General features: G+C 44.4%; 2 protein-coding genes across 6 annotated transcripts in view; one reads left to right on the forward strand and one right to left on the reverse strand.

Moving 5' to 3' along the window:
• Window positions 1-12,998, reverse strand: part of TUT4 (terminal uridylyl transferase 4) — a 130,259-nt gene that overhangs the window by 92,878 nt on the left and 24,383 nt on the right. The window lies entirely within an intron of this gene.
• On the forward strand, window positions 7,962-8,727 carry LOC307102546 (large ribosomal subunit protein eL18-like). The gene has a single exon (XM_079776142.1). It carries the CDS (start codon window positions 8,138-8,140, stop codon window positions 8,702-8,704), a length of 567 nt encoding a protein of 188 aa, XP_079632268.1. The 5' UTR covers window positions 7,962-8,137; the 3' UTR covers window positions 8,705-8,727.

Genomic DNA, 12,998 nt, shown 5'->3' on the forward strand with positions numbered 1-12,998 from the left:
AAACTAACAAAATGAAAAAATTGCTGTTTTTACCTTTTTCTTTTAAACTATCAACAGTATAAAAATTTCCCCCCAAAATTGTAATTCCTAGAAATACAGTTCTCTCTGAGACAGAATTTTGAAAATAAGGTCCACCACTTCCCAGTGCACACTCATAGCAAAATAGATTACAACTAGTGAAATTAAAGCAGTAATAAAAAAAGCAAAACTCTGAACAAATAAAATTTTACCAAACATTCAAAGAAAAACACCTTCTCCAATTATTTAAAAAAAAATTAAAGAGGAGGGAAGACACCCAAGCTCATTTTACGAGGCTAGCATTATCCCAATTCCAAAACCAGATAAAAATAATACAAAGAAAGAAAATTACAAGCCAATATATCCCTGATGAACATCAATGCTAAAATCCTCAACAAAGTATTAGCAAACCAGATCCAGCATTAAAAAGATCATAGACCAGTGATGGCGAACCTATGACACGTGTGTCAGCACTGACACGCGTAGCCATTTCTGATGACACGCGGCCGCATGCCGAGGATGAAACATTTGCGAAATAATGTTTTTTTCCTCAAAGTGACACACTACCCAAGTTATGCTCAGTTTTTTGGCGAAGTTTGACCAAGCTCAAAAGGTTGCCCATCACTGTGATAGACCATGTAATTTCAGAATACTAACAATTTTAAAAGAGGAAAGATATGTGTGCTGAGAAAATAAGAGATTTTTATTTATAAAACAATATTTTAAAAATATATGTATCTACTCCAGACTGGTGCCTTCACATCCATCTTTTCCTGTTGCACATTGAAGTATTGGAACTGTTTCAAGAGAAGTTTTTGATATCTTTCTATAATTATCCATCATTCAATTAGCAGACTGGCCTACAAGTTCTGGGGCCTGAGATTTAAAAGTTGTTTGAATACACTAGCTAAGGAAGTTTACCTGAAATAACTAATGGAGAACCAAATCACAGCAACAGTTACTGTTCAAGTAACCCTTCCATGAAACAGACAGGGAAACTATTGTATGGCATAATTCCACAAAGTTATCACAATCTTCTACTGCTTAAAAACAAGCAAGTAAAAAAGCAAGCAAACAAACAAACAACCTTAATGAGCCCTGGCTGGTTTCGCTCAGTGGTTAGAATGTCAGCCTTGGGACCAGAGAGTAGCAGGTTCAATTCCCAGTCAAGGGCATATACTAGGTCAGTGGTCGGCAAACCGCGGCTCGCGAGCCACATGCGGCTCTTTGGCCCCTTGAGTGTGGCTCTTTCACAAAATACCATGGCCTGGGCGAGTCTATTTTGAAGAAGTGGTGTTAGAAGAAGTTTAAGTTTAAAAAATTTGGCTCTCAAAAAGAAATTTCAATCGTTGTACTGTTGATATTTGGCTCTGTTGACTAATGAGTTTGCCGACCACTGTACTAGGTGAACCAGTTAAAAATGCCGATTTTTTTTCAACAGATGGAGTTACACACATGTTGATATATATGCGATTTGATATGTATGCTATTTTGTTGTATTGACAGCAAGCTTCAAAACTTCATATGTCAAATTTGCTGAAGATGTTAACATCATAGATATTTTTACACTTAAAAATGTCGAATTTCGTGCCAAAAAAAGAGCATTTGCAGTAAGTTTTAATTCATTACTTTATTTTGAAGAAAAAGTTATCGTATACTTCGGGAAGCTTATGGTGAACATGCTCCATCTCAAGATACTTGTGAACGCTGGTTTAAATGCTTTAAAAGTTATGATTTCGATGTGAAAGACAAGATCCAGGTCAACCAAAAAAGTTTGGAGACCAACAATTACAAGCATTATTGGATGAAGATGTTTGTCAAATTCAAAAACAACTTGCAGAAAGATTAAATGTTGCTCAGCAAACAATTTCCAATCATTTACAAGCAATGGGAAAGATTTTAAAGGAAGGAAAATGGGTGCCACGTCAACTGAACAAAAGACAAATGGAAAATCGAAAAGTAATCAGTGAAATGTTGCTTCAACGGCACAAAAGTCTTTTTTGCATCGAACTGTGACTGGCGATGAAAAGTGGATTTATTTTGAGAATCCCAAATGCACAAAATCATGGGTTGATCCAGGTCAACCATCAACACTGACTGCAAGGCCAAATCGCTTCAGAAAGAAGACAATGCTCTGCATCTGGTGGGATCAGGAAGGTGTGGTATAGTATGAGCTTCTAAAACCAGGTGAAACCATTAATACTGATTGCTACCAACAACAATAATCAATTTGAACCACGCTTTGATAGTAAAATGATCAGAATGGGCCAGAAGACACGGCAAAGTAATTTTGCTTCATGATGACGCACAATCACACACTTCAAAACCAGTTAAAGACTCGTTAAAAGATCTTGCCTGGGAAGTATTAACCCACCCGCCGTATTACCATCACACACTTCAAAACCAGTTAAAGACTCGTTAAAAGATCTTGCCTGGGAAGTATTAACCCACCCGCCGTATTCACCAGACCTTGCTCCTTCAGATTACCACTTGTTCTGATCGATGGCACACGCACTTTCTGAGCAGCACTTCAAAACATACGAAGAAGTGGAAAATTGGGTCTCTGAATGGTTTGGCTCAAAACAAGGAAAGTTCTATTGGGATGGTATCCACCAATTACCTGGAAGATGGGGGCAATGTGTAGCTAGCAATGAACATTACTTGAATAAAGCACCTTTGATGTTTCTCTTGAAATTATCATGTTTTCTTTGATTACAAAATCCGCCATTATTAACCGGTACACCTGGTACCTCAGTTGCAAGTTCCCCAGCCCCAGTAGGGGCGCTTGCAGGAGGCAACCAATCGATGTGTCTCTCTCATGTTGATATTTTTCTTTCTCCCTCCTCCTTCCTCCCTTCCACTCCCTCTAGAAATCAATGGGGAAAATATCCTCCAACCACTGAGACCTAACAGCTACTGAGTGACTCTGAACAAGAACACACTGACCCTCTCTGAGTCATAGATTTCTAAACTATAAAATGAGTGGCTGAAACAGGCTATCTTTAGAGTCTACTCCAACTAAAATATTATGATTTTATGCAAATCCTAAAACAGTGATGCTAATTTATATTGGTTCTGATAATTTTACCAAGTTATAGAATACTAGAGGCCCGGTGCACGAAATTCGTGCACAGGGGGCAGCGAGGAGTGTGTCCCTCAGCCTGGCCTGCACCCTCTCCAATCTGGGACCCCTCATGGGATAACCAGCAGTTGGACATCCCTCTCACAATTCAGAACTGCTGGCTCCTAACCGCTCACCTGCCTGCCTGATTGCCCCTAACTGCTTCTGCCTACCAGCCTGATTGTCCCTAACTGCTCCCCTGCTGACTTGATTGCCCCTAACTACCTCTGCCTCTGCCCACACCTGGTACCCAGGATTCCCTCCTCCAGCTGACCACAGGCACCCAGGATCCGGGCTTCCCTCCCTCTGGTCAGCCATAGGCGCCCAGGCTGGCTGCAGCCTTAGGGGATGGTGGACAGGGGGCTTCGTCTGTGCTGCAGCTGCAAGTGCTGGCGCCCAGAACTGCAGGGTGGGCGGCTTCTTTGTCTCCCAGGCCACAGCCAGCCACAGGTGCTGGTGCCCGGGACTGCAGGGTGGGCGGATTCTCCATCTACCATGCTGTAGCCAGCTGCAGGTGCTGGCACCTGGACCGCAGGGTGGGCGGCTTCTCTGTCTCCCAGGCCACAGCCAGCCACAGGTGCTGGTGCCCAGGACTGCAGGGTGGGCGGCTTCTCCATCTCCCGGGCTGCACCCAGCCTCAGGTCCTGGGGCCCGGTTTCTCCATCTCCCCCAGGACGTGGGGCGGGTGGACATGGGGTGGGCGGCTTCTTCAGCTGGCTGTAGCCTGGGATCATAGGGCAAGCGGCTTCTTCGTCTCCCAGATCGCATCCACCCTCAGGTACTGGCACCCGGTTTCTTGTCTCCCCCAGGACGTGGGGAGGGCGGCTTCTCCAGCTGGCTGCAGCTTGGGATCACGGGGCAGGCGGCTTCTTCATCTCCCAAGTCACAGCCAGCCTCAGGCGCTGAGGCCCGGTTTCTCATTCTCCCCCAGGAGGTGGGGCAGGCGGACCTGAGGTTTCTGCTGCTGGCTGCAGACTGGGATCACAGGGCAGGCGGCTTCTTTCTCTCCCGGGCTGCAGCCAGCCTCAGGCACTGGCACCAGGTTTCTTGTCTCCCCCAGGACGTGGGGTGAACCGCTTCTCCAGCTGGCTGAGGCCTGAGATCACGGGGCAGGCAGCTTCTTGGTCTCCATGGCTGCAGCCAGCCTCAGGTGCTGGGGCCCAGTTTCTCCGTCTCCCCAGGACATGGGGCGGGCGGACCTGAGGCTTCTGAGGCTGGCTGCAGCCTGGGATCATGGGGTGGGCAGCTTCTTCCTCTCCCAGCCGCACCCAGCCTCAGATGCAGCGCCCGGTTTCTCCGTCTCCCCAGGACGTGGGGCAGGCTGACGTGAGGCAGGCGGACCTGAGGCTTCTGAGGCTGGCTGAGGCCTGGGATCGTGGGGCAGGCGGCTTCTTGGTCTCCGTGGCTGCAGCCAGCCTCAGACGCAGGGCCCGGTTTCTCCGTCTCCCCTGGACGTGGGGCAGGCGGACCTGAGGCTTCTGAGGCTGGCTGCAGCCTGGGATCATGGGACGGGCAGCTTCTTCGTCTCCTGGCCGCACCCAGCCTCAGGCGCAAGGCCTGGTTTCTCCGTCTTCCCAGGACGTGGGGCAGGTGGATGTGAGGCAGGCGGACCTAAGGCTTCTGAGGCTGGCTGAGGCCTGGGATCATGGGGCAGGTGGCTTCTTGGTCTCCGTGGCTGCAGCCAGCCTCAGGCGCTGGGGCCCGGTTTCTCCGTCTCCCCAGGACGTTGGGCAGGCGGACCTAAGGCTTCTGAGGCTGGCGGAGGCCTGGGATCATGGGGCAGGCGGCTTCTTGGTCTCTGTGGCTGCAGCCAGCCTCAGGCGCTGGCGCCTGACTTCTCCGACTCCCAGAGACCAGAGAGGCTGGGGGGCGGGGCTGCTGCCATGTTTTCAGTTTAATTGCATACTCACTCAGATTGGATGGTGGGCGTGGTTGGGGCGTGGCTGGTGGGCGTGGCTTGTGAGTGTAGCGGAGTGATGATTTGCATATTACTCTATTATTATAGAATATTACCAGGACCTCTTTAGCTCCATAAAGGCACTGCATTTATACAGATGGATATTAACAAGACGTATTGTGGTGATGATTTCACAAAATAGGCAAGTATGGAATCATTATGCTGTACACTTGAAACTAATATAATACTGTATGTCAATATTACCTTAATAAAAAATGAAAGAATAAAAGACACAGCATTTGTAAACAATGCTCTCCTTCAAGAAAAAAGCTTGCTACACAAAAGAATTGCACATAAACTAAGACTCCAGAAACTGAATTACTATACATGGTATGTGCTTAATAGATAAATTCTAAATGAACATATTATTAAGCATTTTAAAAGGCATTAAATGCTTAAATAATTATATAACCTGGCATATGTCTAGTTGCCTATAATAATAAAAGCGTAATATGCAAATCAACTAAACGGCCGAACAGTGGAACGACCGTCCAGACTACCATGCTATGACATCCACTGGCGCCAGCCAGCCAAGGCAGGTGCAATGCGATTGGTCAGGGGCCCAACCATCACCCCATGATTGACCCCCAGAGGGAGGCCCAGGCCACCGGCCGGGGGGTGATCAATTGGGGGGGTTCCACGATCGCCCCAAAGAGAGAAGCCCAGGCCACTGACTGGCGGGCTGCAGCGGGTTGGCGGGGACTCCCTCTGCGGGGGTGATCCATCGCAGAGCCCCAGCCAGGTGGGCAGTGCCTACCTCTTTGGGGCGATCGATCACCCACAGAGCAAGGCCCAGGCTACCTGGCCAGCGGCGCTGCAGTTGGTGGGCAGGGCCTCCCTCTACGGGGCAATCGATTGCAGGGTTCCTGGACTGTGAGAGGGCCCACGCCTGGCTGAGGGACCACCACCCGCCCGCCCCTCCCCCCGCCCCCGCCGCCCGAGTGCACAAATTTCGTGCACTGAGCCTCTAGTATAATTATAACCAGTTGGTTATGTTTAAACAATGAAATACAAGCAATTAAGAAACCAAGTTTAAAACATTGATTACCTTTAATGCAGTAGCTCTCAAATTTTAGTATTCATTATCTGGAGGATCCCATTCTCAGGGTTTCGGATTCAGTAGGTATGGAATAGGAACCTGAACTTCTGCATTTCTAACAAGCTCCCAGGTGATGTCCATATGGCCAGACTGGGAGCTATACTCAAAGAATCAATGCTCTAAGGCCGTGGTCGGCAAACTGTGGCTCGGGAGCCACATGCAGCTCTTTGGCCCCTTGAGTGTGGCTCTTCCACAAAATACCACGGCCTGGGCGAGTCTATTTTGAAGAAGTGGCGTTAGAAGAAGTTTAAGTTTAAAAAATTTGGCTCTCAAAAGAAATTTCAATTGTTGTACTGTTGATATTTGGCTCTGTTGACTAATGAGTTTGCCGACCACTGATCTAAGGAGTGGTTCTAAAAGTAGAAGTGAAGGGAAGCCATAACTCCTAAATAATCTTACACACAATGAAATATTTTATTCGTGCTGGTCAGCCCGCTAAATTGTTGATTTTGCTTACCATTATATCTTCAGTGCCTAGTACAAAGTAGGAATTAATAAATTTGTTAAGTGGATTAATGAAAAATTAACTTATTATTTTAATTATGTTTTTATTAATTTGAGAGAGGAAGGGAGAGGGTGAGAGAGAAACATCGATGTGAGAGAGAAAAACCAATAAGGTGCCTCCCACACACACCCCAACTGGGGATCAAGCCAGCAACCTGGGCATATGCCCTGACCAGTAATCTAAGTGGCAACTTTTCAGTGCACAAGATGATATTCAACCAACTGAGCCACATCAGCTGAGGCAACTTAAGTTATGTTTAATTGTTCACACTTTAAAAATAAAACAAATCCAAAAGATGTTTAATTGATTAACTTACATTGTCTACAATATAACTAGGAAATGTCTCTCTTCCAGAAAGCCTTCCCTAATCCATGCCATACCTTCCTAACACCTAGGCTGGCCTCTTTCTATGAACTTTGCTCTTACCTTTCTCATAGTACTTAATATTCTTCATGTGTTTGCTTCCTATCTGTAAAACTGAGTTTTTTCCAATTTGCTTTTTTATAAAATAAATACAATTACATAGTTCAAAAAGTCCATAGTACTTTAAGGCAAACAGTGTTATCTTACTAACTACCAATCTCTCTTCTCAAAAGCAACTACTTTCAACTCTTTTAGTTGTTTCTTCTGAGACTTATCTCCATATTTCTAGATTATGCTTAAACTGATACTTATTTTGTACTGGCTTTAGATATTACCTACTGATTTCCTACTATGGAATGTAAGAATTTGGCTGTCTCAAATACTCTCCTAAAGACAGAACTGTACACACGCATCCATTCCCATCCCACCCCCATCCTACCAGGATGATTTTTAATATGACATGCCAATATTATTCAAGGCTGAGCCAAATATTATACTAGAACACATAGTTTCCTAGATGTCCATCAGAATTCATTTTTTCTTGGCCACATATCATCTCCCAACTTCCCTTGCATTAGGTGAGTCCTTATAATCAAGTTCTTATCTTCTCCTTGCTCTGCCCTTCTCACTGGATATAGTTCTCATCTTCAATCATATAGATAACAATTATGATGTAATGTAGACCAGTCTCAAACTTTTGTGCATAGGAATCAACAAATGGGCAAAAGACTTAAAAGACATTTCTCCAAAGATAAAGAAATGGTCAATAAGTACATGAAAAGATGCTCAACAACACTAGTCATTAGAGAAATGCAAATCAAAACTACAATAAGACACTATTTCATACCCACTAGGATTATCAAAAAAAAGCAGAAAATAACAAATACTGGTGGGATATTGAGAGTCTGAAATCCTCATGAAATTGTTGGTGAAAATAAAATGATGCAGCCAAAGCAAAAAATAGTTTGGCAGTTCCTTAAAAGTTAAACATAACATTACCACATTATCCAGAAATTCTTCTCCTAGGCATGTATCTAAAAGAATTAAAAGCAGGGACTTGGAGAAGGCGCCATCATGGGAGTCGACATCCGCCACAACAAAGACCAAAAGGTTCGGCACAAGGAGCCCAAGAGCCAGGACATCTACCTAAGGCAGCTGGTCAAGCTATACAGGTTTCTGGCCAGAAGAACCAACTCCACTTTCAACCAAGTGGTGCTGAAGAGGTTGTTCATGAGTCGCACCAACCGGCCGCCTCTGTCCCTTTCCCGGATGATCCACAAGATGAAGCTTCCTGGCCAGGAGGGCAAAACCGCGGTGGTTGTAGGGACTATAACTGATGACATGAGAATCCAGGAGGTGCCCAAACTGAAGGTGTGTGCCCTTTGTGTGAGCAGCCGTGCCCGGAGCCGCATCCTCAAGGCTGGGGGCAAGATTCTCACCTTCGACCAGCTGGCCCTGGACTCCCCCAAGGGCTGTGGCACTGTCTTGCTTTCTGGTCCTCGCAAGGGCCGCGAGGTGTACAGGCATTTCGGCAAGGCCCCAGGAACCCCCCACAGCCACACGGAACCCTACGTGCGATCCAAGGGCCGGAAGTTCGAGCGTGCAAGAGGTCACTGGGCCAGCCGTGGCTACAAAAATTAACCCTAAATCCTAAATCATATTATTAAAAAAGTTTTGGATGCTGAAAATAAATAAATAAATAATAAAAGCAGGGACTTGAACAGATATTTGTACACCCATGTTCACTGCAATATTATTCATAATAGCCAGAAGGTAGAAGCAATCCAATTATCCATCAACAGATAAACAAGGTTGGGGCATCCATGGGGAGGGGTGTGGGATGGGAATGGGGGGATGAGGACAAATATGTGACACCTTAATCAATAAAGAAATTTTAAAAAATTAAAAAAAAACAAAAAACAGATAAACAAAATGTGGCATGTACACACTCAGCTATTAAAAGGAAGGAAATGCTACAACATGGATGAATCGTAAAGAGACTGTGCTAAATGAAACAGGCAGTCACAAAAGGGCAAATATTGTATGATTCAATTATGTAAGATATTTAGAATAGCTTCTGGTCAAGATGGCGGCATAGGTAAACACGGTACTCACCACTTCCCACAACCACATCAAAATTTACAACTAAAATACAGAATAACGATCATTCAGAACCACCTGAAATCTAGCTGAACGAAGTCCTACAACTAGGTAATTAAAGAAGAAGCACATCAAGACTGGTAGGAGGGGCAGAGAAAGGGGGAGGGATTGTGGAACCAGCTGTCCCACATCCAGTGTGGTGGTTTAAAATCAGGAGGGATACTTTCCTGTGTGAGGGGTCCCTGCCCAACACCAGGCCCCCAGCCCAAGGTTCCAGTGCCAGGAAGATAAGTCCCCATAACTTCTGGCTGTAAAAACCTGTGAGATTGTGGCTAAGTGAAACAGAGGCTGTGGGAGTCCCAGGCAGTTCCTTTTAAAGGGCCCACACACAGACTTACTCTGACTCATACCCTCTGAGCTCCAGCACTGGGCAGCAGCTTGAAAGGAACCTGGGACATTCAGGGAGGAACCAACTTGTGTGTAATCAGGGCAAGAGCTGGAAGGGTAGCTTTCTCCCAGACAGAAGTGCTGTCAGAGGCTAGTGTTCATTTGCTGAGCCCTCCCTACCACAAAGCTGACAGGCTTCGCCATATCTGAATCTCCATCAACTTGGATCACACTTTTTGCCCTGTCCTGTTGACGCTATGAGACCCCTACCCCTCCCTACTTGCAGGCTCATCCAAGCCATTTCCAGTGGCTTTTCCATACAACTGGCCTCTCTTGGCTCTTGCTAAAATCACTCAAAGCATCAGCTGGTAACAGCATGCCCCATACCTCTTAATAAGTAGCCCCAGGCCCAACACAATTAGCATCCCACTCTGGTTCATAGCTTGGCCTCTTCAGGGCACCTCCAAGCTCAACACAAGTAGCAGCCATCTGCAGACTGCTTTGTAGCTCATGCTGGATGCCCCGACTAGGGCACAGACAGAGACTGACTTTGCACATCCCAGGAGGCCCCAGAGCCAGTATACCAGGTGGTCAAATTCAACACCACCAGATTACAACCTTAGCACCTCCACAAGTGACACTCTCAAGGGGAAGACTTTGTGAGCACCAAAGCCCCATGGAAGCAAGTCCTGCTCCATAGGCTCGGTTCCTGCACAGCAGCTCTTCAGCTGTAGTTGCAGCCGATCCTCACAACCAGGAATCAATCCCTCCCAGTGACACCAACATAAATCAAGGTTCAACTACAATAGGACAGTGCACACAGCTCACACTGGGGCACACCTGGAGTCCCCAACTCAGGTGACTGGGAGGCTGAACCACCGGGCCCTACAGGACACTACCAAGTCCAGGAGACATAGCAGATCTACCTAATACATAGAAGCAAACACATGGAAGCAACCAAAATACAGAGACAAAGAAACATGTCACAAATGAAAGAACAGGAAAAATTTCCAGAAAAAGAACTAAATAAAATGGAAGCAAGAAAATTACCTGAGTTCAAAACAATGGTTTATAAGGATGCTCAAGGAACTTAATGAGAACTTCAAAGAACTTAGTGAGAATTTCATGGAACTTAATGAAAACATCAACAACATAAAAAAGGACCAGTCAAAAATGAAAGATACACTACCTGACAAAACAAAGAATAACTTACAGGGGATCAACAGTAAAAAGATAATGTGGATAATCAAATCAAGAATTTGGAATATAAGGAAGCAAAAAACACCCAATCAGAACAGCAAAAAAGAAAAAGGAATCCAAAAATATAAAGATAGTGTAAGGAGCCTCTGGGACAAGTTCAAGAGTACCAGCATTCACATCATGGAGGTAATGGAAGGAGAAGAGACGGAGCAAGAAATCGAAAACCAATTTGAAAAAATGATGACAGAAAACTTTCCTTACCTGCTGAAAGAAATAGACATACAAGTCCAGGAAGCACAGAGAATCCCAAACAAGATGAACCCAAAGAGGCCCACACCAAGACACATCATAATTAAAATGCCAAAGGTTAAAGACAAGGAGAGACTCTTAAAAGCAACAAGAGAAAAGCAGTTAGTTACCTACAAGAGAGCACCCATACAACTGTCAGCTGATTTCTTGACAGAAATTTTGCAGGTCAGAAGGGAGTGGGGAGAAATATTCAAAGTGATGAAAAGCAAGGACCTACAACCAAAATTACTCTACCCAGCAAAGCTATCATTTAGAATTGAAGGTGCAATAAAGAGCTTCCCAGATAAGAAAAAGCTAAAGGAGTTCATCACTACCCAACCAGTATTACATGAAATGTTAACCCTTTGCACTCGCTTGCTTTTTTCTCGAGCTGCTACCGATGCTAACCGTGTCGAGTCACACTCGACATCCGAGTGCAAAAGGTTAAAGGGTATTCTTAAGAAGAAGAAGAAATAAAAGATCGAAAACATGAACAACAAAATGACAATAAATGCCTATCTATCATCAACTGAATCTAAAAATCAAAATAAATGAACAAGGAATCTAATGAACAAAACAAACTGATGAATAATGTAGAACCAGAGGCATGGAAACATAGAACAGACTGACAAATCCCAGAGGGAAGGGGAGAGGGGCTGAGAAAAGATTAATCAATGAACTTATAGGTATATATGCATTACCTATGGATACACACTATAGGGTGGTGAAGGCCTGAGGTGGGGTGGGAACCAGTGGAGGGGGGCAATGGGGAAGAAGGGGGGACATCTGTAATACTCTCAACAGCAAAGGTTTAATAAATAAATATTTAGAATAAGCAAATTTATAGAGACCAAGTAAAACAAATGGTATCAGGGACTGGGGGTAGAGGGAAATGGGGAGTTATTGCTTAACAGGTACAAAGTTTCTGTTTGGGATGATAGAATTGTCCTCTAGATAGTGATGACAGTTGCACAACATTGTTAATGTACTAAGGCCACTGAGTTGTACACTAAAAAAGGGTTAAAAAGGTAAACTTTATGTTATGTATATTTTACCACAATAAAAAAATTTTAAACTCAAAAACATTCTAATCAAAATAATGTGCATTAAGATTATATAAAGTATCATGGATGACATATTTTAAACATTAATCACTCTTGAAAATAGCTAAAGGTTTTAGAAAATGTAACTTTTTATATGGGTAAATCAATAGACAGAATTTTTTATGAACAAAGGCAAGTGGAACTGTTCCTCCCCTTTCAAAGCCAGTTTTGTGAATAAATGAGATTTCTAAACTAAATTACCTAGATACCAACCCACAACCTGATTATATAGGTTTCCTTGATTATTCAAGCCTTTTCCTTCTTTGTTCATTTGGTAAGCCTTTTTGGCTATTTTATTATACATTGGGATCTTCAACAGCAATAGTCAAAGGCAGTGTTAATACACTTTTTTCATAAGCAATTTATTGGTTAAAACAGCCTGAGATTGCCAGTTGTCTCTTGTTTTTTTCCTAATGAGATGTAGAGATTAATCTTGATTCCTAAAATACCAAATTAATGTAGAGATTAATCTTGATTCCTAAAATACCAAAGCCACATTTTCCTCTTCTTCCTTATCTATATATATAAAAGACTAAGTGACCAACCGTCCGTCCATCCAACCGACTGGCTGGCTGGTACATATGACACATGCTGGCAATTTATATATATAAAAGCCTAAGTGACTATCTGACCATTCATCTGGTAGCTATAACGCGCAATGATCACCAGGGGGGCAGACGCTCCATCCAGTAGAGGAGGGAGCCCGATTCTTCCTGGAATCAGCCATAGGTTAAGTTGCTGCTGGGGCATTGTCGGCCCCGAATCTGCTTCACCCACACCCCGAACCCAGAAAAAATGGAGGAGTGAGCTGGATTCATCGTGGAATCAGCCATGGATTAGGTTGCTGCTGGGGCACT

Source organism: Cnephaeus nilssonii (assembly GCF_951640355.1).
Source record: "Cnephaeus nilssonii genome assembly, chromosome: 7".
Classification (NCBI taxonomy): domain Eukaryota; kingdom Metazoa; phylum Chordata; class Mammalia; order Chiroptera; family Vespertilionidae; genus Cnephaeus; species Cnephaeus nilssonii.